Genomic DNA, 27,855 nt, shown 5'->3' with positions numbered 1-27,855 from the left:
GTTTTAATTGATTCGGTTTTAATCTGGGTTGTTTTAAATTATTGGGCCAAAATTATTTAATTGTTTTTAAATTGTTTTTAAACTTTGTATACTATGTTTTATTTTGGCTGTGCACCGCCCTGAGTCCTGCGGGAGAAGGGTGGTATAAAAATAAAAATAAATAAATAAATACAATAAATAAATAAAATAAAACATTTGTGTGAATAACAGCTTCCTAGCTTTTGCCAACTTTGAGTGAGTGGCAGCTGAGCCTGGTTATTGCAAGGGATGGTTCTAACTGCAGGTTGTGTATTTGTGTCCTTGGCAGTCTTACTACTACTTATTACTATCAGTTCAAGCCCTGCCATAGACTGAAGACATCATTTTCATCCACAAGTGCCTGATGCCACCCAGTGGATACTTTTAGCATGACAGTTTTGTCTATATTACCATCCAAAATACCTTTGTGCCTATCACCAACAGAGATGATGCAGGGGTGAAATCCAGAAGGTTCTGTCAGGTTCTGGAGAATCAGTAGCAGAAATTTTGAGTAGTTCGGAGAACCAGCAAATACCACCTCTGGCTGGCCCCAGAGTGGGGTGGGAATGGAGATTTTGCAATATGCTTCGCCCAGGAGTGGGGTGAGAATTTGCAGTATCCTTCCTCTGGGGTGGGGTGGGAATGGAAATTTTGCAGTATCCTTCCCCTGGAGTGGGGTGGGAATGGGGATTTTATTTATTTTATTAAATTTATTTATTTTATTTTATTAAATTTTTTTACTGCCCTTCTCCTGCTGGACTCAGGCACAGCCTAGAATAAAAAAACATCCCAATACAGTATCCCTTTTTTTGCAGATTTTGCAGTATCCTTCCCCTGGAGTAGGGAGGGAATGGGGATTTTGCAGTATCCTTCCCCTAGAGTGGGGAGGGAATGGAGATTTTGCAGTATCCTTCCCCTGGAGTGGGGCGGGAATGGGGATTTTGCAGTATCCTTCCCCTAGAGTGGGGAGGGAATGGAGATTTTGCAGTATCCTTCTCCTGGAGTGGGGTAGGAATGGAGATTTTATTTATTTTATTAAATTTATTTATTTTATTAAATTTTTATACTGCCCTTCTCCTGCTGGACTCAGGGCGGTGCACAGCCTAGAATAAAAAACATCCCAATACAGTATCCTTTTTTTGGAGATTTTGCAGTATCCTTCCCCTGGAGTGGGATGGGAATGGAGATTTTGCAGTATCTTCCCCTGCCATTCCCAAGCCACGCCCACAGAACCGATAGTAAAAAAATGTGAATTCCACCACTGCCGTAATGCCCAGACTTTTTCCTTCGTTACCCCAAACCACTTATCAGAAAGTGTTACTGAGCGTTGATCACTGCCATTGTTAAGTTAGTAACACGGTTGTTAAGGGAATCATGGCTTCCCCAGGAACTTTGCTTGTCAGAATATCGCAAAACACATGATCACATGACCCCAGGACACTACTAAGGCCATCATAAATATGAGCCAGTTGACTAATGTCTGAATTTTGATCGCATGACTATGGGGATGCTGCAAACAACAACAAAAAAACCTGGTCGTAAGTCACTTTTATCAGTCTTTTGTTTTTAAGAAGAGACTGGACAGTCACTTGTCTGAAATGGTATAGGACAGGGGTCAGCAACCTGTGGCTCTGGAGCCACATGTGGCTCTTTCATCCCTCTGCTGCGGCTCCCTGTTGCTGGTCGGCTCCACAATTGATAGGGCTTTCAGTTAGGACAGGGAGAGGAAAAAGGACGCCATGCTAGGAGGAAACTCTATGGTGGGGGAACCGGACTTCCGGTCAGCAGAGGAAGAAGGATGCTGTGCTAGGGGAAGACTATGATGGGGAAACCGGACTTCCGGTCGGCTCCAGAATTGAACGGGGGCTTCCGGTTAGGACCTTTGTGGCTCTTTGAGTGTTTAAGGTTGCCGACCCCTGGTATAGGACAGCGATGGAGAACCTTTTTGGCAACGAGTGCCCAAACCGGAACGTGTGGGCATGCGTGTGCATATGTGTGTGCCGGAGCACTGGAAACCCAAAGATCAGCTGGCTGGCGACAGTATGCCTGTTTTTTGGGCCATTTCAAGGCCAGTTTCCGGCGCTCTGATGCCCATGAAGACCAGCTGGCTGGTGTGCCGGAAACCAGATTAGCTGGCGATGGAGCGCGTGCCCACAGAGCGCTTTGCATGCCACCTCTGGCACGCGTGCCATGGGTTCGCCATCACGGGTATAGGATCTCCTGTTTGAGCAGGGGGCTGGACTAGAAGACCTCCAAGGTCCCTTCCAGCTCTATTCTGATTCAGTGCCATTGTAACTTCAAACAGTGATTAAATGAATAGCCTGCCGTAGGTTCATAGACCTATGGTTTTACCTGATCCACATAACAACCATCTCTGCTTCGTATCAAAATTGAGGCTGAGGAAAAGGAAACCATTTTATTTAAAGTGCAATCGATAGGGAAGATACTGTATATATATATCCTTGCACAGATTCTATCAAACTCTGGCGTACGTTCTGAGAAAAAAATAAAAATAAAAATGCAGACCCATGTTTCTCAAAGCAGAAATTATTTTTTTATTATGTGATAAACCTCTGTTGTGTAACACGGACTTTCTTCAAACTGGAGATCTTTCATTCAAGATCTCAAAAGAGACAAAAAAACAGGAAACAAGAGATAAGATTGGTGGTTTTATTCTCAAACTGCATATTCTTACATCCAAGGCAGGGGTCTCCAACCTTGACAATTTAAAAACCTGTGGACTTCAATTCCCAGAATTCTCCAGCCAGCATGGCTGGCTGGGGAATTCTGGGAGTTGAAGTCCACATGTCTTAAATTGATAAGGTTGGACATCTCTGACCTAAGGCCAATATTTTGTCAGAGAATGCCGAATGCAATTTAGAAGAGCTAAATTGTTTCTCAATTTAAGAGTCTCTCAACTTCAACGGCTTTAAGACGTTTGCAGTTCAAACTCCCAGCATTCCTCAGCCAACATGGCATTGCAGTCTAAGGCAATGCTGGCTAGGGAATTCTGGGATTTGAAGTCCCCATATTTTAAAATGGCTGAGGTTGAAAAAAAAAAACCCACCGATTTGGAAGAAAGCCTGTTTTGACCCAAAATTAGCAAGAGAAAAACACCAAGTATCGGATTTGGCGGGCCCTCCTGTGATCCCAGTTGTTTTTATCATTTCCCAGAAATCAGGGTTGTTTCCAAGCGGTCAACTAGGATCAGTTGATTGTCAGCACTTCGTTCTGGATCACTTGACTCAGCTGGGTTTGGAGGTCGCTCAACTTCTTCTTTAACCCAGATAAGGCGGAGAGAACAATGGTCTCGGGACGCAGAGAACCGCAGGACTCCACATTGTAGTAAAACCTGAGCAGGGGATAAAAAAGTTGGAGGGACCTTCATTTAAGCCACGATTCAAGCCTAGCGCTTGGCGCTCATAATCTGTGGTTTTAATTAATGTAATTATTGCACAGATGTGCCCCCAAGTGGACCATTCAGGGGGCTCCTGGCAAGTGATCCAATATTGTGGTATTCCCTCTGGGAGGAGGTTCCGAAGAGTCTATAGCAGGAGTGCCAGATTCTATTAACAGCTTGGTTCCTTAAGCCATCCGTCTTGTAATTTTCAGCCTTCTTTCCCACCGCCATGTATAGACTGATGTTTCTCTGTGTCATTCACGTGTGGGTATTTTATTTTATTTTATTAAATTTCTATACCGCCCTTCTCCCGAAGGACTCAGGGCGGTGAACAGCCACAAGATAAAACACATAAATACAAAAATTTAAAATAAATTAAAAACAAATTAAATAATTTGGCTGAATTTAAAATACCCCGTAATTTAAAACAAATTAAAATTGACATTTAAAAAAGGGGAGATGATTTAGGCCAGGCCAGCTTGATGGAATAAAAAAGTCTTAAGTGCGCGACGGAAGGTGCGCAGATCCAGGATCCTCCGTATCTCTGCGGGGAGCTCATTCCAGATAGTAGGTGCCCCCACAGAGAAGGCTCTCCCCCTGGGGGCCACCAGTCGACATTGTCTGGCCGACGGCACCTGGAGGAGCCCCTCTCTATGGGAGCGTACTGGCCGGTGGGAGGCTATTGGTGGTAGCAGGCAGTCACAGGGTATGTGGGTATATGCATGATGGTTATCTTTTGAGAGTTGAATGCAACTAAATTTTATTTTAATGTATGCTGATTAGTGTATATTTAAAGTGACAATGAAGTTTTTCTATTCTTTTCTATTCTTTCTGTTGTATATTCTATTCTATTCTTCGTTTTCTATTTTATTCTTATTCTTTCTGTTCTGTTCTATTCTATTCTTTCTGTTCTATTCTTTCTGTTCTACTATTCTATTGTTTTCTACCGTGTTTCCCCCAAAATAAGACCAGTTCTTATATTAATTTTTGCTCCAAAAGACGCATTATGGCTTATTTTCCGGTTAGGTCTTATTTTGAGGGAAATACAGTACTAAACGCCTCCGTCTGCTGACGAACTTAACTGGGGCTTATTTTGGGGGTAGGGCTTATATTATGAGCATCCTGAAAAACCATGCTAGGACTTATTTTCTGGTTGAGGCTTATTTTCGGAGAAACGGTATTCTATTCTATTCTATTCTATTCTATTCTATTCTATTCTATTCTATTCTATTCTATTCTATTCTATTCTATTCCATCCCATTCCATTCCATTCCATTCCATTCTACACCATTAATTATGGTGTTCAGCAAATCAGGATTAAAACAAAACACAGGTTAAACTGAAGTGTGAACCAAGTACTGTATTGATTTCAGGGGGGGTCAGAGAATGCCATTGCCCTAATGAACTGTTTAGACCACAGGCAGTCCTCGAGTTACGACTATAATGAAACATGCCCATCAGAGTTATAACTCATTACCATTGTAAACCAGGCCATCCACATTACCAACCCAATTTTATGACTATTATTGCGGCTGTTATGCGACTTACTGCAGTTGTTAAGGGAATCCTGGTCATTAAGCAAACCAATGTTTATACAAAAACTGGAAGTAAATACTGTTTTTTTGGGAAAAACATTGTTGACCATTGTAGACCATTATAATTTCAACTCCAGCTCATACATTCCCCCCAGGGAAGTCCATGGTAACTTTCCATGGTCACTAAATGAACAGTTGTAAGTCAAGGACTGCCTGTGTAGCCTTATCCAACCAGCTGAGTTCCAGTTGGAGAGAAATCTAATTCAGGTACCCGATCCCTCACCTTTCTGGCTTCCCGTTAGGATCATAGGGTGCCTGGGCTTCATCTTCATCGATTTCTGAATATTCACTCTTCGGCCTAGAAGGAGACAAGAAACAGAAGAGTTGATGTTGAGGTGGGAAGTTAAACATCCATAGAGAAGACCCTGCTGCTTGAAAAAGATCAAAGGCAATAAAAAAAACAGGATGTCAGAAGTCAAGGAGGTGAGATGCTACCTACCACTGATCACAAAACGAAACTCAAAAGAGGCAGGTACTGACAGGCAGTCCTGGAGAAAAGATGCTTTTCAGGTCACAAAAGTCAGAAGCATCTGGATGACCAAACAAAAACAACAATAGAGTGTTTACAGAAACCTACTGTTGTGGCCTGATGGCCCCTCCAGCAGCCGAATCAGAGGAGGAGGTGTGGGAGTCAGAGCCACCATCAAGGCAACCTGAGAGCTCCAAGGGGGAAGAGGGAATGGAGCTGGCACAGAGACAGAGATGGAGTCTGGGCCGTCCGTCAGCCCTCAGATGGAGAGTCAACAGCCCCCAGGTCTGGAGGTGGCTGATGAGGAAGAGGAGGAACAGCTGGGTCCAGTGCCTGACACGCAGATGCACAGAAGGCAGAGGAGAGGAGAGCAGTGGAAATCTATGGGCCGGTCCTTGGAAAGGAAGAGCCACCACTGCTAGCGAAGCCCCACCCTAGCTCTGGGGATAAAAGGCAGGGGGAGGAGATGAATAGATGTGGCAGACAACTATTCATCTCCCTGCCGGACAGACTTTTTAGTCTGCTGTGAGAGAGAAACCTTTTAAAAGAGCCGAGGTGGCGCAGTGGTTAGAATACTGCAGGCTACTTCTACGGACTGCCAGCTGCCTGCAATTTGGCAGTTCATCTCTCACCAAGCTCAAGGTTGACTCAGCCTTCCATCCTTCTGAGGTGGGTAAAACAAGGACCCAGATTGTTGGGGGCAAGAGGCTGACTCTGTAAACCGCTTAGAGGGGGCTGTAAAAGCACTATGAAGCGGTATATAAGTCTATGTGCTATTGCTATTTTGTTGGGGCTGCTGGCACGCCTAATAAAGGAATCTTTGAGTTCACTTCAAAGGGTTTGTCGTGTTTGGGGAGCTGGATGAGAACACCTACCATTCCTCAGGCTTGGGGTAGACTGTATGACGCAGGGCGTTGTCTGGATCGTACTCAAAGGCCACGCCTGCTGTGGGGTTCCACTTGGCATGCTCCTTGCCAAAACCCTTCGTGGCATAAGCCCGGAGCCTTAGTTCTTGGCCTTTCCGCAACTTGACAATCAGGATGTCTAAAAAAAAAGAAGAACGATGCATCTTGTCGGACTGGAGGCTTATCAGAATCGTGATGGGTGCCCGTAAATGCAGAATGCGGTATTGCAAACTAACTTTGCCCCCAGCCTGGAGTTCGATCCTAACCAGCTCAAGGTTGACTCATCCTTCCATCCTTCTGAGGTCGGTAAAATGAGGACCCAGATTGTTAGAGGCAATAGGCTGACTCTGTAAACCGCTTAGAGAGGGCTATAAAGCATTATGAAGCAGTATTTAAGTCTAAAAGTGCTATTGCTATAAAGCAAGATGTTGGATGTCTTGGTCAGAAAAGTCTTCTCCATCCCGATACCTTCCTTGATCACCACCTCCATCATCTGCCCAAACTTATTATAGCTATCCAATGCCAATAGACTCTTTATTACCAACTACAGCTGTGGTATGTGCTACTCAAGTGATGGCTCATAGATCAGCCAGAATGCTCCGTCTTCCCTAAAGCAGGGGTCTCTCCAAACTTGGCAACTTTTAAGACTTGTGGACTTCAACTCCCAGAATTCCCCAGCCCAGCCATATTTGCGAACGTACCATCTGGTTCAACGTAATCATTGGGGTCATTGTCCCTTCTCCTGGATGTCACCTGCAGAGGACAAAGGAAAGGTAGGACAAGGAACGAAGGCTTCTCCTCTTCAGGACCATGTTGGCAGTTCTGGCAGAAATGCCAGTCTGCCATGAACCCTGGGGAGGAAGGCTGGAAGAGACGGCAAAGGCTTGGAGGAACATAAAACTGAATTGAAGATTTCTCTTTGAGAACCTACAAAGTTCCCTGGGAGAAGAATGCCGTACGTGGAGTGACTGTGTCCAAAACTTCTCTTTTAAAACTGATTGGACAATGAGGAGAGACAAGCAATGGGAAGGGACCAGGGGTGGGTTCTAATTTTTTTTACTACCGGTTCTGTGGGCGTGGCTTATTTTGTGGGTGTGGCTTGGAGGTCATGTCACTAGGTGGGCATGGCTAGCTGGTCAAAGTCATTTCTGGAAGGTCCTCGCACTTACGACCAGTCCTCGCACTTACGACCCGACTCATTTGTTTGCTTTTAACACTGATCAGCTGTAGGGCGGATCTTTGAAGCCCCACTGCAAGAGTTTAAACAGTTTTTTTCCCCTCTAGTCATCAGCTGGGACTCAGGAGGCAGCAATAGATTGGGGGTGGGACCAAATAAAAGGTAAGAATAACGTGGGGGTGGGGGTGGGGTGGAGAACCGGTTCGGTGACATCATATCGTCACTGCTACCGGCTCGGCCGAACCGGACCGAACCGGGAGGAACCCACCACTGGAGGGGAAATTAATTGGGGGAAAAACTCTTTTAGTTTTGGCTTTGAACTGCTGTAATTCACTTGACCTCTAGTGAACGATACCTTTATCAACAAATGGAGGGAAGGATCATTTTTATTTAAAAAAAAAAAAAAGCAGGACTGAAGCTTGAAAAAAGCTGAAGCAGGTCTGACAGTTCAACTCATGAAGCTTGAATATGGCCTATGGACTAATAACTATAATAAATCAACAAATAACATGATTTGTCCTTTGAAAAAAGCAAAGGGTTTCTGGACCAGCTCTCTAGAGTAGAGGTCTTCAAACTTGGCAGCTTTAAGACTTGTGGACTTCAATTCCCAGAATTCTCCAGCCTTTCTGGGAGTTGAAGTCCACAAGTCTTAAAGCTGCCAAGTTTGAAGATCTCTACTCTAGAGTCTGTAAATAGTCCCCTTACAACCATCAAGTTGCTTGCTTGGAATCTCGGCTATGCTTTTATCTTGACCAGTGGTGGGTTGCTTCCAGTTCGGACCGGTTCACAAGAACCGGTAGTAAAACCGGCGGGAGGTTCTGTCCACCGACCCGAATGTCGTCAGGAAGCTTCTACGCAGGAAGCTCGCTTTGCCCTCTCTCTTGCGGTCCTGTTGCAAACTGGTAGTAAAGCTAAGTAGAACGCACCGCTAGTCTTGACCCAACCGCAGTGTGTAGACAGAGAACAGGACACTGACCGGTATAACTTGGGAGTTGTTGGAGATCAGGTCCCGAGATGTGACATGCCGCGTCTGGTCTTCATTACACCGGACATCGAGAGAGAATTCCACCGAACAATCGGGACAAAATTCATCGCAGTTGCAGTCCTGGTAAAAAGGGGAGACAGGAAGGATGAGGGGTCCTTCTGGAGCTCAACTCACCCAGGGACTGTCAGTCTTCTAAACTGGACCGAATTTTCACTGGCCATGGTCAGATGCCATAGATCTATACTATAGGCCACCCAACCAGAGGAAATAGATTAACTTTTTGCTAGACAGCTAACTAAGGTATGTAAGAAGCACATCACAATAGTAATGGGGGACAAACTCTGCACCAAGTGGAAGATCTAACAGGTGTTGTGGTCCGCCAGCAGCCTGCGGAGCTGGCAGCGGAGTCGGACAGCGATGAGGCTGAGGAAGAACATGGGACAGTCCTGGAGGCTGGGGAAGGCCTGGATGAGGGCTCTGTGCCAGAGGCAGAGATGGGGCCAGGGCCATCGGGGAGTGAGGTGCGGACTCCAGAGCCTCCAGAGACTGATAGGAGTGAGGCAGAGGAACAGGAGGGGCCTGTTCCTAATGCACGCATGAGAAGAGCTGCCAGAAGGCAAGAGCAGCTCAAGCAAAGAGGATGACTTGGGAGTAGGGCCAAGAGATGATTGGCCCCTCCCATAAAGCTTAAAACAGAGCAGCAACAGTGTTTGGGCTTTGCCGGAAAACAACGTTGGTAGCTTCGTCTTCGTCTACGTCTTGTATTTATTTTTGTATCTGTGACTTTTGATCATTTGCCAAGAAAGGCCTTTGGCAGTTTGCCTAATTGGACCAAGGTTTGAGATAGGACTGAGGAATTTGTGTTGGGAGGAATTTGCTTTAATTTAGTTGAACGACGCTGGGAACAAAGTAATTCTCAGCTGCTCAAATAAAGTTTGTTTGTTTTTTCACTGACTGATTTTCCTACTACTTACTTGGGCCTGGGTCACAACAACAGGTTCCTAACAAACCTAGCAGACAATTTTGTTTCCCAAAAAGTAAAGAAGGGAACAAGGGGATCAGCCATATTGGACTTAATTCTCACTAAGAGAGATGAAATGATAGAAAGTGTTGAAGCTACAGGAACCTTCGGGGCAAGTAACCATGCAATAATGGAATTCAACATTATGCAAGCACTAGTAGTAGAACAAAGTCAAACTATAGTCTTGGACTTTAAGAGAGCTAATTTCAATGAATTTAGAGAGAGCTTGGGAAGGATTCCATGGATGAGAATCCATGGGGAAAACAACTCAAGAAGCTTGGGAAATTTTGAAAAGTGAGATTATAAAAGCCCAGTCTAGCACAATACCAATGAATACAATACCATTATCATCATCTTTTAACGACCCCATAATCCCTTGCGGGGTGCAGTCTGGGCAACTGAATGGAGCTAGCAGAGTGTTTTAATGGCCGGATGCCTTTCCTGTCGCCAATGCGGAGCTTTGTTCAGCAGAAATATTCTCATTGTGCCCGAGAGAAAAATATCTGCCTCTACCTAGGATCAAATTCACAGCCTCCTGATTGTGAGGCAAGAGCTCTCCCTCTAGGCCACCACACCACTCTGGGTCAGATGCCCTCTATAAGTGGAGCAAAATACAGGTAGTTCTCAACTTATAACAGATCACTTAGGGATTGTTTAGGGACATGAACATTTTTCACACTTATGACCGTTGCCTCATCCCCATGCTCACGTGATTTACAACTGACTCACAGAATTGAAACAGGAATTTTGATCCTCTATCTTTAACTCCCTCCTCATAGTGATCCTCCCAAAATATAATTTATTGCCGGCTTAGACTCACCCTGGAATACTGCAGTTTATCAACCACACCATCACTGGTAAGTGGGATCAGACCTAAGGGGAGAAATTGAGGATGAAAAATAATCAAAAAGTTTCAAGTCGAGTCAGAACTATCTGGCAGAACATGTGTAAATAGCAATAATTCTAATTTAATCTATCATATTTTTTGGACTATAACACACACTTTTTGTTTCTCAAAAGGGGGTGAAAATGTCTGTGTATCTTATAGACCGAATATTGTTGAAGCCCCGCCCACCTGCCAGCCGTTTTTTGGCCTCCACACGCCCTGTTTTGGGGCTTTTTTCTGACTGTTTTTGAGGCTTTTTTCGGCCCATATTCAAGGCTTTTTTCAGCCCATTTTGGTGGCTTTATTCAACCTGTTTTTGGGGTTTTTTCAGCCCTTTTTGGGGCTTTTCTCAGCCTGTTTTTTAAGCCTTTTTTGGCCCGTTTTTGAGGCTTTTTTTGAGTTGTTTGGGGGGCTTTTTTCACCCTGTTTTTTATGGCTTTTTTCGGCCCTTATTTGAGGCTTTTTTTGGCCCATTTTGGGGGCTTTTTTTGACCCGTATTTGAGGCTTTTTTCAGCCCATTTTGGGGGCTTTTTTTGGCCCATTTTTGGGGCTTTTTTTGACCCGTTTTTTCCAGAAAAACTGGCCTAAAAAAGCTTCAAAAACAGGCTGAAAAAAGCCCCAAAAGTGGGCCAAAAAAAGGCTGGAAGAGGCAAAAAAGGCAGGCCAAAAACTTTTTTGTTGTTTTCCTCTTCTAAATTTAGGTGCGTCTTATAGTCCGAAAAATACAGATCAGTGTTTCTCAACCTTGCCAACTTTAAGGTATGTGGACTTCAACTCTCAGAATTAGCAGAGCTGGCTGGGGAATTCTGGGAGTTGAAGTCCACATATCTTAAAAGTTGCCAATACGGATTTAAAGAATTCCCAGAGATGCTTTTTCTTTCTGTTTTATTTTTGTACATTTTCCCTTGCATTTTCATTTTCTGAATAAAATAAAATAAAAATGTGCAAGAAAAAAAAAAGTCTTTTCCTTCTGTTTTACGATTACCTACCTAATCGGTGCGCGATGAACTCATCGTGTAGCACGGATGAATTGGCATCAATCTGAACCCAGTCTATAGCTGAAAACAAAATAAGAATGAAGTAAACACAAGGAATTTTCTTCCCAAATTAATGCAAAAAGAAAGCGAATGCATGAGAGAATCTGACAAATGTTGGGGGATATTACCTATGATAGGAACTTCTGCTATGAAGACTCTCCTGATGGAATTTGCGACTCTGGAATTAAAAAAAAAAGCACAATATTTATAACACCTAAATTGTAATTGTTGTAATAATTATCTCAGTTCTTAGGAAGGGCTCGATAGGTGGATAACAATTCCAAATCCAGTTTGAATATCTGGCTGACTGGCTGATGAACCACAATTTCTCATGCTGGGGGGGTGGATTTTGGGAATTGAAGTCCATCCGATTTAAAGTTGCCAAGTTTGAGAAAGCAGTGGGGCTTGCTGGAGTGAGCCATGAGACCCCCCACCAAACCCTCCATGGCAAACCATTTGCAGCTTGACTGCTCGCCTTCAAGTCCCATTGCAATACAGGTAGATATCACCTTATGACCACAATTGAGCCCAAAATTTCCAGTGCTAAGCAAGACAGTTAAGTCTCCACATGTGTGTGTGTGTGTGTGTGTGTGGGGAGACCCGCGTATCCACACCAGCTGGCGTGGATGGATCTTCCCCCGAGTAAGTGGGAGACAAAGACCTAAATGTCTCCCTTCCACCCTACATTGCCTCTCCGCACACCTGGATGGGAGGGAAGGACCTGCTTCCCTTCCACCCATGCTGGATGCCCCACGCACAGGTGTGAGTGGGAACGACCCACGTATCCAGACCAGCTGTCTGTGGCTGGATCTCCCCCCCCACCACAGGTTGGGGGTGAAAAACCAACGTGTCTGCCTTCCACCCCATGCTGCATCTCCCTATGCATGAGTGGGTGTGGGAGAGATCCGCCTGTCTCCCTTCCACCCCACGGATCTCCCTTTTACCCCATGCTGGATGTTCCCACGCCCCGGTGGGAAGGAAAGACCCGCGTGTCTCCTTCCATCCAACGCTGCATCTCTCCACGCACGGGTGGGAGTGGGAGAGATCCGCGTGTCCAGCTGTCCGTGGCTGTTCCTCCCCACAAGCGTAGGTGGGTGTCCAGCTGTCCGTGGCTGTCCCCCCCACACGCGTGGGTGGGAGTGGGAAAGACCCGCGTGTCCAGCTGTCCGTGGCTGTTCCCCCCCACACGCGTGAGTGGGAGTGGGAAAGACCTGTGTGTCCAGCTGTCCGTGGCTGTCCCCCCCCGCACACACGTGGGTGGGAGTGGGAAAGACCCGCGTGTCCAGCTGTCCGTGGCTGTTCCCCCCCACACACGTGGGTGGGAGTGGGAGAGACCCGCGTGTCCAGCTGTCCACCAGTACCTGGATTTCCGCCATCCCTACAGGTTGGGGGGGGGAAGACCCGCGTGTCCAGACCGGCTGGCCGTGGAGAAAGCCCCCCCCCCACCCCGTCCTCTGGGGGTCTGGGCCACGCGGGTGGGATGGACTTTGCCGCTGCTCACGCCAGGTCGGTGTTCTCGATGATGAACTTGACGTTGTCGTCGCTCAGCTCCGTGATGCGCACCGTGGGCTGGTTGGCGTAGGGCATGGCGAGTGGGAAGCTCCTCCGCCGCCGCGGCTCTTCCTCCGGGGCTGCTAAGCCTGCCTCCCAGCGACCCGGGAGGACCCAGTGCAAGACGCCCCGCCTCGCTTCGCCTCTGAGCCCGGCCTTGGAGCGCCCTCTCGCCGCCTTACTCCGCACTTCGCCCCGGGCGCTTTGGATGCGCTTTGCGGGTCCTTTTTTTTAAAAAGACTCGTGGATTTCAACTCCCAGGATTTCTGAGCCAGGAATCCCCCCCCCCGATCCCGAGGTTTATTTTTTGTTTGTTTGTTTTGCACTGTGAGTTGTATTGTGTTGGGGTGGGGTCGGTTGCACGAAGGGAGGCTCAGCCAATCTCATAGTACACATGTTGTACAACTCTGACAATAAAGGTTTGAATTGAACTGAGTTCACATCAAAAACATATTTAGTTAGGCCTTGATGGATTCGCCTGGGTTTCCCCACCCCCTAAAATGAGCAGAGGACTGGGGCAGGGTTAACCTTGGAGGTCTTCTAGTCTAACCCCTTTCTTGGGAGGTCTCTATAGAATATAACTGCTAGGAAGATGAGAAGTGAGCTTTCTTCACTCTTCACTTCTGCTGCTCTTTTGTGCTTCGACCCTTTGTTCCTTTTTTCTTGATGTTGCCTCTAAAGCTGCAAAAAAACATATTATCAAGAAAATGCTACTGGGAAATTATGGGTGCTCTCCATTACTGGAGGCTTTTAAAGAAGAGATTGCGCGCCGTTTGTTCAGAATGGGATAGGGGTTTTTAACAGATTAACAGAGTTGGAAGGGGGACCTTGCAGGTCATCTAGTCCAGGGGTCAGCAACCTGCGGCTCTGGAGCCGCATGTGGCTCTTTTACCCCTCTGCTGCGGCTTCCTGTCACTCAAAATATGTGTCACAACCGCCAGTGTGCAGTACCCGCTGGCACGCGATTTATTGAGCTTTTCGACCCCCGGTAGGCCAACCATGGATAAATCCAAGAAAAGAAAAGTTTCAGAAGAAAACAGAACGTTTAATTCAACTACATAGGCTAGTTTTGTGGCCGCTCAAGAAATAGTCAGGCACGGGTAGGGTTTTGTGGCTCCCGGCGTTTTCTTTTCTGTGGGAAACGGGTCCAAATGGCTCTTTGAGTGTTTAAGGTTGCAGATCCCTGGGTTAGTCTAAAGAAAAGAAGAATTAAGGGCGACATGATAGTAGTATCATGTTGCAGCCAGAATTCCAAAGGGCTTCTCTTATGATCTGTCTTGCTGCTATCATCATCTTCTTTACTTTTTCTTTTACTGCTTCGGGTGTTAAGGGAGATTCAAAGTTCTGGCAGCCTCAACCATTGATGTTGTAGCATGTTTTGATGTTCTCCCAGTGTGTACAGTGTGTAAGCCTGCACTTTAAGATTGGAATCTGCAGATGATAAATAATTGCACAGTATTATTACTCAAGAACTTTAACATTTGCAGAGGTGCAACAGCTACGCAGGTATCTTCAAACGGCAAACACATATGTTCCCTGATGTGCAGTGATGCAGAAGTCTAAATCAAGCTTAAGTTGAACAACCATTTGAAGTTACGCCACTGACAAAAATGACTTATGATCAGTCCTCGCACTTATGACTAGCACAGCATCCCCGTGTTCATGTAATCAGAATCCAGGCACTTGTCAACCGTTATGTATTTATGATGGTGGCAGCATCCGAGGGTCATGCAATTGCCATTTAGAACTTTCCCAGCTGGCTTCCAACAAGCAAAGTCAAGGAGAGAAGCTGGACTCACTTAGCAACCGGGTGACTCACTTAACAACTGCATGAGTCACATATGAATCATGGCCAAGACAAAACAAAACATTGCTTTCCTTAGCAATGGAAATTCTGGGCCCAATTGGGCTCATGTCAAGGACTACCTATAATCAGTGATTGGCTTTTTGGCCTGACTTTAATGCATGTTTTATTCTTCCTTTTTGCAGATGTGTTTTCCACCAGTTACCACCCCGCTCCCTCCCCCTCTTGGATTTTTCATGGCCACCGAATGGAAGCTGTACGGCCTCCTGTTTCCATAGCAACGAAGCCTTGCTAGTCGTGATTTAGGGAGGCGTCTGACGCCCGCCACCCAGATCTCATTCTGCCCACACTCCGGGAAAGAACACAAAAGAAAGAAAGATCCACACAAAGGAAAGAAATAAAGAAAGAAAGAAAGAAAAAACCCCCAAGCATTTCCAACGTTAAGCCAGTCTCATTTTTATTTCGTATTATTCGTGCGCCCTATTCCCCCCCACCATCCCTCCCCCGCTAGCGTCATAAGGGTGTGGGCGGGGCCCGCTTGGCGCGCCGCCGCAAGGGCTGATGGGAGAAACCGGATTCTCCACCAATCGTTGCGCGCGGCGGGCAGCGGCGCGCCGTCGACGTGAGAACGCCGCCGGCGGAACCAGGGGCACGGTAAGTGTGGCCGCGCCGAGGTCAGAACATGCGGCTTTTTTGCTGAGCCTGTTGGATCATCTTCCCTCGGGCTTCCCGGAATGCAACGCCTTAGCTCGGCGCCTTAGCCCTTAAGGGGGGGTCCATTTTTTCCCCTTTCCTTTCTGCAAAGCAGCTTCCTTTACTCCTTTGGACTTCATCTCCCAGAATTCCCTCAGCGGTAAAGCCAATGGCTGAGCGGTGCAGGGAATTCTGGGAGCTGAAGTCCAAAAAAAAAAAGCATATGGAGGAAAAAGAAGGCGTGGGTTGGATTTTGCCTTCCATATGAAGGAGCACAGCCCCGCTTTTTAATTTTGCTGGGACCCCCCCTTCGCCCCATGCAGGTGCCTGACACTCCCAGAGGCTTGTTTCTCTTGGGAGTCCCAGAAGCTGGAAGGGGTCCTTTTTGGTACCCAGGAATGGAGGTTTAATGTGGGCTAATATTTCCCTTGACTTTTGTCATCTGGCTGACTAGCATTTAAAAGGCCCTTTCTCAAATTTAGCAAGTTTAAAGGCATGTGGATTGTCAGTTGTATGCCGCCCTGAGTCTTCGGAGAGGGGCTGCATACAAATTGAATTAATAAATAAAATAAATAAATAAATTTACAGAATTTCCCAGCCAGCGTATCATAACAAATCTGAAGTGGTGTAGGGTTTCCTGCCTAAGCAGGGGGTTGGACTAGAAGACCTCCATGGTCCCTCCCAACTCTGTTGTTATATAGAATAGATTATAATTTTTTTATTGGCCATGTGTGATGGGACACTCAAGGAATTTGTCTTTGGTGCATACGCTCTTAGTGTACATAAAAGATACATTCATCAAGAATCATAAGGTACAATACTTAATGATAGTCATAGGGTACAAATAAGCAATCGGGAAACAATATCAATATAAATCGTAAGGATACAAGCAACAAAATTACAGTCATGCAGTCATAAGTGGGAGGAGATGGGTGATAGGTGAGAAGATTAATAGCAATGCAGCCTAATGTGAATAATTTGACTGTTGAGGGAATTATTTGTTTAGCAGAGTGATGGTGTTTGGGAAAAAACTGTCCTTGTGTCTAGTTGTTCTGGTATGCAGTGCTCTATAGCCTCGTTTGGAGGGTAGGAGTTGAAACAGTTTATGTCCAGGATGTGAGGGGGTCTGTAAATTACCTGTGTTTCCCCAAAAATAAGAGCCTTTTTTATATTTTTTTGAACCCTGTAATAAGCGCTTGGCCTTATTGCCATGTGCTCAAAAGCCCCATTGGGCTTATTATCAGGGGATGTCTTATTTTGGGGGAAACAGGATATTATATTATATATTACATAGCATAGCTGGGGAATACTGGGAGTTGAAGACCACCTGTTTTAAAATTGCCAAATTTGAGAAATGCCGATTTCGAAGAAAAGCATCCTTACCTGGAAGGGCCATTCTGCTGTTAACTGATTATGAGAGTATTAATTGGGACCAAGTCCCATTAAATTCAGTAAACCACTTTTCTGATCGATAGGTTTGTGCTGTAGAACCTTTAAGTATATTGTAATTGGTGGACCTTTGCTCCTTGGTTTTCCACAAATTCTTATTTAAGTTGGTATCCATGTTTATATGTCACCTTGATTTTTACAAACAAATCAGGACACTGTATATATACTGCTCTCGCTTCCTTCCCCCCCCCATAACAACAATCATGTGAAATGGGTTTAGTAGACCGAGATTGAAAGACTGGCCCAAAGTCAACCTTGCCAGCTTTGTAGTTAAAGGAGGACTAGAAATCATGGTTTCCTAATTTCTAATCCAGCACCTTAACTATTGTACCGCAATGGTTCTACATGCAGAAAGGTGCCAAATTTAATAACTGGCATTTCCAATTTAAAATGATCAGATAACTGATGGTGAATAAACCTTGCTGGAGATCCTGAAGAGCATGACTCATTCAGGACAAGCATGAATGACGTGGGAAAATAGAAGAATTGCTATTCTTCTTTGAATGTATAATTTTTCTAGTTAGCCTTCTTCTGGTTAAATGCATGTATGGTTTCAGTCCTAAGCATCTGCCTAATAAATAGGACCACGCTGTAAATCTGCAGACCCCTATAAACTTAATGTTCGTTTTTAAAAAGAACTTTAAAAAGGCTGGATCAAGGCTATGCCTCTCCATTTTGGCATTCTTTTCCCGTAATGGCGAAGTAGGGTCTCGGGAGCCAGAATTTCTATGTACAATACACAACAAATGTAATCAATAATTGATGCAATGACTCCAGTTTTGTGGGTTAACACAATAAAATGATCTATAAATGAACTATGCAGATTGGATTTGTAGAGTGGTTAGCCTTAAAAGTAGTTGGCTAATTTGTGGTTCTGAATGTTGTGAGAATACAGCATCCTGAATGTGCTAAAATGATCCAGATTTTGAAGTACCGGTAGGCCTGGGGAGATAGGTAATTCTGAGACAGTCTGTCATTCATTCTAACCAAGTTCAGGGATTTTGGAGGGTTTTTTTGGGGTGGTTGGGGAAATCAAGGCAGTCATACGGATATGTCAAATTATACTCCCAAAGAAATACGTGATAGAAATTGAACTAATAATTTTCTTCTACAGCAAAAGAACTTCATAAAGCATTTTTTTTTGCACAAATACGTTTTGTACATTGTGATGAATTTCAGATTGCTGGAGTTAAACAATTCATTTTCCAATATTTTGATAGGAGTTTTTCTCTGCGAGAGCTGGTTTGTTTCTGCTCGCATGCCTTTGGTGTCTAATATTGAAGCCCACATTATTAATTAGGAAGCTTTTAAACATTGTTTTTAGGGCAGATGGTTTGAATTCTCTTGGACTATAAGGAATATAGATTTGCTCTTATTAATGCATGAAGATCTGTGTGGTTAGGAGATAAACAGCTTCAGAAAACAGTACATAGGATCAACAGTCTATTTTTCTTCTTCTTGGGCACAGGGATATGCATTCGAGTTACACGGTCATTTTTTAAAAAAAAACTACTTGGGCTTGTTTGCATTGCAAATATGCATCAACCGCTGGTGATTATACATGTCCACTAGATAGGCCTGCATTGCAGAGCTGAATTCTGATGAATCCTAAATTATGTGGGCAATGCGTAGTGTTTTATAGAATGCCTACCTTCCCTTTTCATCACGGCAAACTGGTTGGTTGGTATGTGTCGTCTCTTATTTTTCTTTGACAGTTCTTTATAAGTTGGGAAGATGCAACCCACTTCCCGAATCGGGATTTGTAAGACACATGACACTATATAACTAACATTACCTTTTGTGAATGATAGGCACAATTCATTTTATTGTTGGGTTTCCTTCAAGAACTCAAGGCATTGAACTTTTCCCTCCTCCCATTTCCCCCTAAAAGCAGCTCTGTGAGTTGGATTGGGTTGAAAGAGAATGGCCTATCCAAAGTCACCCAGTAAGCTTCCATGCTTGGGTCTATGGTTAGGTGTCCTGGTTAGAAGTCCATGGGAGACATTCCATGGTTGAGTCTCTTAAATGCTATTCCAGGGGCCTCCAAACTTGGCAACCTTAAGACTTGTGGACTTCAACTCCCATGGCTGAGTGGGGAATTCTGGGAGTTGAAGTCCACAAGTCTTAAAGTTGCCAAGTTTGGAGGTAAAGGTAAAGGTTCCCCTCGCACATATGGGCTAGTTGTTCCCGACACTAGGGGGCGGTGCTCATCTCCGTTTCAAAGCCGAAGAGTCAGCGCTGTCCGAAGACGTCTCCGTGGTCATGTGGCCGGCATGATTCAATGCCAAAGGCGCACGGAACGCTGTTACCTTCCCACCAGAGGTGGTCCCTGTTTTTCTACTTGCATTTTTTACGTGCTTTCGAACTGCTAGGTTGGCAGAAGCTGGGACAAGTAACAGGAGCTCATCCCGTTACGCGGGACTAGGGATTCGAACCACTGAACTACTGACTTTTCAATCAACAAGTTCAGCGTCTTAGATACTGAGCCACCGCGTCCAAGTTTGGAGACCCCTTTGTTATTCTAACACCTGAACTACAGCACACCATCCTTCACTTTACCTGTAATTTAACAGAATAATAAGAGTTGGAAGGTAGCTTGGAGGTCTTCCAAGGAAGTCCAATCCCCTGCTCAAGCAGGAGACCCTATACCCGTGATGGCGAACCTATGGCACACGTGCTACAGGTGGCACATGGAGCAATATTGGTGGGCATGTGAGCTTTGCCCTAGCTGAGTTCCAGCGCACATGTGCGTGCCAGCCAACTGATTTTTGGGCCCACCGGAAGTTGGGAAACTGGCCGTTTCTTTTGTGTGTGTGTGGGGGGGGGGAAGGCTGTTTTCGCCCTCCCCAGGCTCCTAGAAAACCTCTAGAGCCTGGGGAGGGCGAAAAACGGGCTTAACGGGCCCACCATGCCATCGCGTGCCAAAAGCAGGGGGAGTGCAGGGGGGGGTCACATGTGCATGCGTGGAGGGGGCAGGGTGCATTGAATTACAGGTGTGGGCATGCGTGCGCATGACCCCCCTGCACTCCCTCCACTTTTGGCACATGCCAAAAAGGTTCGCCATCACTGCCCTATACCATTCGAAACAAATGGCTGTCCAGTTTCTTCTTAAAAGTGATGGAGCACCCACAACTTCTGAAGGCAAGTAGTTCTACTGGTTAATTGTTCTCTCTGTTAGGAAGTTTCTCCTTAGTTCTAGGCTGGATCTCTCTTTGATGAGCTTCCATCCGTTACTTCTTGTCTTGCCTTCTGGTGCTGTGGAGAATCGGTTGACCTCCCCTCTTCTTTGTGGCAGCCCCTCTAATATTGGAACACTGTTATCATGTCTCCTGCCTAGTCCTTTTCACTAGACTAGACAAACCCAATTCCTACAACCATTCTTCATATGTTTTTATCATGCGCACATGACCCCCGCGGATGCGCACACATCTCCCACATGCACCCCGCTCCCCCATGCATCCTGAAAATCAACTGGCTGGCGGGAGGTGTGCGCATGCGCGATGGAGCTGAGCTGGGCGACGGCTCGCGTGCCTGCAGAGAGGACTCTGCGTGCCAGCTGTGCCATCACGGTGCTAGAGTGTATACTATATTTTTCGGAGTATAAGATGCACCGGAGGATAAGACGAACCTACCTTTTTTGGTGAGGAAAAGAAGAAAAAGAAATCTCCCTCTGCCTCTGAGCAATTTTGCCTAGTTGCAGCAAACAGCAAACAGCCTGCTTTACTTTCATTTTCAGCATAGCTTGATTAGCACAAGAGGGGGAAAAAACCTGCTGCAGCAATTTACCTCTTTGCAGCAAGCAGCAGAACCCTGCACAAAACAGCTGAGAGCAAATCAGCTGAGAGTCGGGAGGCCGATCCAATCAACTTGTGCTAATTAGGCTGTGCTGAAGCTGAAAGGAGCTGTTTTTTCTTGCTGTTTGCTTGCAAGGAGGTAACTGCTGGGCGGCAGAGGCCAAAGGGTGGGGACCAGTGGGTGGGCGGGGCTACATTCGGTGTATAAGACACACCTAAATTTTCACCCCCTTTTAGGGGGGAAAAAGGTGCGTTCTTAATACTCCAAAAAATACGGTAATTTGTGGCTGAATGCAAGCAACAATTAGTGACAGATCATCCTTTTTATTTTATTTTTTAACCAAAAAACCCCCCAACAACCTTGCTCTACTTAGATTTTGTATCCTTGTTCGATGGGCATTCGAATTCTTTCTTTTCTCTGTCTCTCTCCGATCTGCTCTGCTGCTGTTGTTGCTGCTGTTTTCTCAAATATTCTGGCCTGATGACTCTGCTAATCTTCCCTCTGCTGAACTCGCATCTGTCTGCAGTCTCTTGAATGCAGTAAATTCCCTCCCCTCCCCACCCCCATTGTAAAGATCCCACGTCTCTGCACTGATGGCCTGGAAAATATTTGAAAGCTGTCAATTTCAAAGAAAGGTTGTATTTCTCGATCAGCTGGGGGTGGAAATAAACAGCTGTTAGACGACAGGAGCGTGTTCCCTGGGAACAATAGAAACCGAATCGGAGGCTGCTTCGCCACGCCTTCCTTTCCCCAATTCACTCCTGTCTTTTTCAAGTCAACATTAAATCCAAAACTTATCTCTATGCAGGTAGTCCTCGACTTACAACAGTTCCTTTAGCGACCGTTGAAAGCTACAATGGCGCCGCAAAAAAGTGACTTAGGACCGTTTTTCACACTTAACGACCGTTGCAGCATTCCCGGGATCAACATTCAGACACTTATTGAATGTTGACTGACTCCTATTTATGACTCCTATGACTCCTATTTATGACGGTTGCTGCCTCCCAGGGTCAGTCACGCCATCCCCTTTTTGCGACCACCGGGCCAGCAAAGTCAGTGGAGAAGCCAGATTCATTTAATAACCAACTTACTCACTGAACAACTGCCACGATTCGCTTAGCGACTGTGGCAAAAAAGGTCGTAAAATGGGGGCAAAGCTCACTTAACAGCCGTCTTGCTTAGCAACATAAATTTTGGGTTCGATTGTCATAAACGGAGGACTATCTGCATTACAGTGAAGGGAGTTATAATATTTCCATTTGTTTTTTAAATCCTATATGGGTCTCATACCGATGCCTATTAATATTTTTAAGCCCTACATAACTTTTTTTTTTAAAAAAAAATATTAATTCTCATTAAAATAAGTGGCTCTTTGGAGCTTTCCTAACAAATGGATTTTTATTTATTGTATTTATTTATTATTGGTTCGATTTATATGCCACCCTTTTCCAGAGACTCAGGGCGGCTTACAATACGTTAAGCAATAGCCTTCATACTTTTGTATATACCTGCTTAGTAGGGCTTTCGGGGGCCCCCTTAGCGGTGTTCTGTTTTATACAAAGTCAGCTTATTGCCCCCACAAACTGGGTCCTCATTTTACCTACCTCGAAAGGATGGAAGGCTGAGTCAACTTTGAGCCTGGTGAGATTTGAACTTGCAGTAATTGCAGGCAGCTGGTGTTACTTAACAGTGCTTTAATCTGCTGCACCACCAAGGCTCTTGTCAATCCAAGACAAGGATTCTGGTCTTTGATGGGGAACCGAGACATTTTCAAGTCGTTAATAGCATTTCTAGTACCGTCATGCAGGTTTGAGCAATGATTGTTACCCTTTAAAATAAAAAGAAAGTAATAGCATTCCCATTTTTACAGGTTGGAAACTCATAGGCTGCATACGCCCAGGTAGCTGATCTCCAGATCAATTCCTTACCTTATGTTCCAGCCTTTTGTTTCCACCACGCATTGGTGGAAACCAATACTGCATCCAATTCTGATCACCACAGTACAAAAATAAAAATGCTGAGACTCTAGAAAGAGTGCAGAGAAGAAAAACAACAAAGATAAGGGGTCTGGAGCCTAAATCGTATGAGGAACTTTTAAGGCTGGGGTCAGCAACCTGCGGCTCTGGAGCCGCATGTGGCTCTTTCATCCCTCTGCTGCAGCTCCCTCTCACTCAAAATATGCATCACAACTGCCAATGTGCGGCACCCATCGACGCACAATTTATTGAGCTTTTCAACCCCCGGTAGGCCAACCATGGATAAATCCAAGAAAAGAAAAGTTTCAGAAGAAAACAGAACGTTTAATTCAACTACATAGGCTAGTCTTGTGGCCGCTCAGGAAATAGTCAGGTACAGGAAGAGTTTTGTGGCTCCCGGTGTTTTTTTTTCTGTGGGAAATGGGTCCAAATGCCTCAGTGTTTAAAGTTGCCGACCCCTGGTTTAAGGGAACTAGGTATGTCTAACAAAGAGAAGGACCAGGGGTGAGATGATAGCAATCTTCCAGTATATGAGGGGCAGTCACAGAGAAGAAAGATTTGATCTATTCTCCAGAGCACTTGAGGGCAGGGCAAGAAGTAAGGGGTGGAAGATGATCAAAGAGAGCTCCAGCCTAAAACTAAGGAGAAATTTCCTGACAGAGAGAACAATTTACTCAGTAAAATGGCTTTCTTCCAGAAGTTATGGGTGCTGCGTCACTGGAGGTTTTTAAGAAGAGACTGGACAGTCATTAGTCTAGAATGATATAGGAGTTCCTGCTGTGGGTAACCCTTCCCACCTTAATATTCTATATTCTGTTCCGTTTCTTCCAGCGACTTTGCTAGATCAGTTGCCTTGAATGAGTTTGCATTGATTTGGGCAGCTCCTGTTCAATGTGTCGTCTTCTTCACACTCACATCTAATATCTGTAAAGTGTAGGGTCTCCTGTTTGGGGAGTGGGGGTTGGACTAGATCAGGGGTCTGCAACCTTAAACACTCAAAGAGCCATTTGGACCCGTTTCCCACAGAAAAGAAAACACCGGGAGCCACAAAACCCTTCCCATGCCTGACTATTTCCTGAGCGGCCATAAAACTAGCATATGTAGTTGGGTTAAATGTTCTGTTTTCTTCTGAAATTTTTCTTGGATTTATCCATGTTTGGCCTACTGGAGGTCGAAAAGCTCAATAAATCATGTGCTGGTGGGTGTCACACATTGGCGGTTGTGACGCATATTTTGAGTCACGGGGAGCCGCAGCAGAGGGCTGAAAGAGCCACATGCGGCTCCAGAGCGTGGGTTGCCGACTCCTAGACTAGATGCTCTACAAGGACTCTCCCAACTCTGTTATTCTATTCTATTCTATTCTATTCTATTCTATTCTATTCTATTCTATTCTATTCTATTCTATTCTATTCTATTCTATTCTATTCTATTCTACCCTACCCTACCCTACCCTACCCTACCCTACCCTACCCTACCCTACCCTACCCTACCCTACCCTACCCTACCCTACCCATCCCATCCCAATCCAATCCAATCCAATCCAATCCAATCCAATCCAATCCAATCTTAGCTAGTTGTAATTCTATTCTATGCAGTTCTAGGAATATGCTCACCAATCCATTCACAGGTTTATTGTTTAGCCTCATGAAAGATAATATGTTATCCTAACATCAAAGAATCAGTTCAAAATGTGGTACAGCCCTTTCCCCCCCTCCACGTAATAACAGTCCTACTGGATCAGATCAAAAGCCATCTTAGACCAGCATTTTATTTCTCACATGACAAAACTGGTGCTTGCAAGCATCAAATCAAGATATACCTTTCTTTCACCATTGTTTCCCTGTAATTTATATTTGGAGTGATGTTGCAAAGCTGGAAAATAATATCGGGTCTCGGGATTCTGACTTCAGAATGTATGTGAGAAGTAGCTTGTGCATCCCTCCTGAACTAATCTATGAAAAAGTTTAAATATATGTATTTTGAGTTATACACAGTTATGAACTCCGTTATCTTAAAATATGAGATCGATGTAGTTTGGAAGCAAGCAATCTCCAAACCAAATTTTTATTTATAAGTAACCTAATCCCTTTTTTTTCTTCCTCATGTATCCTTCCTAACTACCCCGACGCTATCAATTTAGTTTTGAATATTTGCCACACCGATTTCCGTGTGCTGGTTAATGACCGCAATCAGGTTTTTCATTTGATTTATACTAACAATTTAATTTTATTACTTTTGTCTCCCGAATCATGTGTCCATTCTACAAATAAAGCAGAAGGTGGGATAATTGTAGGATGTAGCATAAAATGTTCTGAGGATGGTTGATTGCATTGCTTTGTCCAGTTTGATTTTGCTTTCAAGTATATCTGAGGGCAGGGGGGTCATCCTAAAATACTAATTTGCATCAAAAGTGATTAATTCTGCCTTTTCAGGCTGCTCAAGATGATTGGGCTGAAATTTGGTTACGAAGAACCAAATAGTGACAACGTAATTTTCTGCTACTTTTCAGCAGACAACAAAATAATAACCTACGCTGATAGAAAGCTTTTAGATAGGCTCAATAAAGCTAGAAGAAGGATAGTCAATTAAACAGACATATGGGGGAAGCCAGCACTGACCCACTCCTTAAATCATTCTCTGCTAGAACACTTTTTAAAAAATCTTGACTCCAGCTCAGAACTCGGTGAGCCTTTGGGTTAATTTATATTTGTGTATTTATGGAACTGACCCTGTTTGCTAGCAGCACAATGCATTTTTTTTTAAAAATAAAATTAGTTCAATGTACCCTATCCCAATTTAGTGCTTGAATTAAATCTCCTGCAATTTGCTCATTTGTTACACTTATGTGCCAACTAATATATTGTTGACCCAAAATGGTATACAATATCATGATAATCCACTGTTAAAACACTTACAACATTGCGTTTGCCAGCTTTTATCTTTATTTTGTAAGTCTCACAGCATTGCAAGTTGGGCAGGGTACAAATTTGACGGGTTATTTTTATGATTAAAAGCCCATAATAAAAAATAATTTTTAATTTATTTCTGTTTGTTTATTGTTTATTATCCCGCCATTGTTATTGTTATTGTTATTGTTAGCTTCTGTCGCTAAGCAAAACATTTCTTAAGTGATTTTTTGCCCCCCTTTTACAACCTTTTTTTGCCACGGTTATTAAGTGAATCACTGCAGTTCTTCAGTTAGTAACCTGGTCCTTAAGTGAATCTGGCTTCCCCATTAACTTTGCTTTCCGGAAAGTTGCAAAAGGTGATCACATGACCCTGGGACATTGCAACCGTCATAAATATGAGTCAGTTGCCAAACGTTGGAATTTTGATCACTTGTACAGGTAGTCCTCGACTTACAACAGTTCGCTTAATGACCGTTTGAAGTTACAACGGCACTGAAAAAAGTAACTTATGACCATTTTTCACACTTTAGCATGATTTACAGTCGGATGCTTGACAACCGACTCGCATTTATGACGGTTGCAGTCAGGGGTAAAATGCTCCCGGTTCGGACCGGATCGCCTGATCCAGTAGCGATGGCGGCGGGTGGTTCAGAGAACCAGTAGCAAAAATCCCTGCCCCCCCCATGCCCAGCTGAGCCGCGCAATCATCAGAGGCTTTTTTTTTTAATTTTTAAAAGCATTTTTTCTACAACCTCTTTGGCCGAAAAAAATGCTTTCAGAAGTAAAAAAAAAAAAAGCCTCTGATGATCGCGCGGCTCAGCTGGGATCGTCAGAGCCTTTTAAAAGCATTTTTTTCTGCAACCTCTTGGCCGAAGAGGTGGTAAAAAAAAAAATGCTTTGAAAAGTCTCTGACGATCCCAGCTGAGTTGCCTGATCAGCAGAGGCTTTTCAAAGCATTAGAAAAAATGCTTTGAAAAGTTAAAAAAAAAAAAAGTTGGCCACGCCCACCCAGTCACATTACCGCCCCCCCCCACACACACACCAAGCCACGCCCACAGAATCGGTAGTAACAAATTTTACATTTCACTCCTGGTTGCAGGGTCCAGGGTCACATTTTCGCAACCTTCTGCCAACCCAAGTCAATGGGGAAGCCAGGTTCACTTAACAACCATATGACTAATTTAATAACTGCAGCGATCCACTTAACGTGCCAAAAAAAAGTCGTAAAACGGGGCAAAAATCACCCTTACAAATTTCTCACTTAGCCACCTAAATTCTGGGCTCCATGGTGGTCGTATGTCGAGGACTACCTCTGTTCCAAGCTTGGCCTTACTAAGGCTCTGCAAAGCGGTACTTTGCAAAGTACCACTTTAGAACTTCACGGGAATGCACACGGTGACTAAACAAAACCGTTGCACGTCGAGTCTACCTGCGGTTGGATAAGTGTGCAGGCAGCCTGAGTCGCAGCCATTCTGCATCTCCCAACTTCCCCTGAATCCTCTCTGACATTTTGCTGGCTTGATCGTTCCAGCTTCCACTCTAATTTGGCCGATTTGCAGCCACTTCCCCAGGGCCGCCTTTTTAAAAAAAGCGAGCGAGCGAGTGCCCTGGCAGAAACGAAAACCCCGAAAAGTGTTTTCGCTGTGCTCTGCCTTCTTTGTTGTCCTTTGTCATCTCTCTCTCGCTCTCTCGCTCTATGTGAAGTTTGCTGCTGTGGAGCCGCTGTTGTTCCAGCGTGGTGGCAGTGAATGAAAAAAAATAAAATAAAAATAAAATAAAAGAGAGTTGAATCGGATCAAACCAGCATCTGCCGTTCTCGCAGTCACAGACAGACGCACTGCTGCTTCCGAAATTGGCAGGCGCAACCTTATCGGAGCGAGAATACGACTGCTTTGGACGCTGTCTGCCAGCAGAGGCTGTTGCTCTTTGCCAGAGGAGGGAAACAAGCTTGCACCGAGAGGCCGAGCCTTACTACTGCATTGCAGGGCATAAAAATGCTTTTTCTCCATGGCTGGGCTCCCCTCCCTGGCTTTCTGTCTCCCGTAGCACATGCTGTTTATTGGCTTATCGAAGGCTGCCGGTGGTTAATGCTTCCAAGGATGCTGGTTTGCGTTGAGGGGAAGATTCATGCGATCTCCCATTACTTGGCGCCGGCCTGATCTTTGCAGTTGGATGTCTGCGTGA

General features: G+C 44.9%; 2 protein-coding genes across 2 annotated transcripts in view; one reads left to right on the top strand and one right to left on the bottom strand.

Moving 5' to 3' along the window:
- Positions 1–2,549: 2,549 nt before the first annotated feature.
- On the bottom strand, positions 2,550–13,220 carry POLR2C (RNA polymerase II subunit C). Its single transcript, XM_034425466.3, has 9 exons — positions 12,996–13,220; positions 11,623–11,672; positions 11,447–11,515; positions 10,391–10,443; positions 8,541–8,669; positions 7,089–7,140; positions 6,358–6,526; positions 5,237–5,311; positions 2,550–3,370 (listed from the first exon to the last, which is right to left on the bottom strand). Exons 1-9 carry the CDS (start codon positions 13,079–13,081, stop codon positions 3,226–3,228), a joined length of 828 nt encoding a protein of 275 aa, XP_034281357.1. The 5' UTR covers positions 13,082–13,220; the 3' UTR covers positions 2,550–3,225.
- Positions 13,193–27,855, top strand: part of NUP93 (nucleoporin 93) — a 153,889-nt gene continuing 139,226 nt past the window's right edge. The window contains exons 1-2 of the mRNA XM_034425464.3: positions 13,193–13,343; positions 15,035–15,503. The gene's annotated coding sequence lies outside the window, so the exon portion shown is untranslated. The remainder of the gene's footprint in view (positions 13,344–15,034; positions 15,504–27,855) is intronic.

The sequence above is a fragment of the Pantherophis guttatus genome, chromosome 11 (genome assembly GCF_059756535.1).
Source record: "Pantherophis guttatus breed Tessera chromosome 11, ASM5975653v1, whole genome shotgun sequence".
Taxonomy (NCBI): Eukaryota; Metazoa; Chordata; class Lepidosauria; order Squamata; family Colubridae; genus Pantherophis; species Pantherophis guttatus.
The sequence above is the reverse complement of the archived record's forward strand: the minus strand, read 5'-3'. Positions and strand labels throughout refer to the sequence as shown.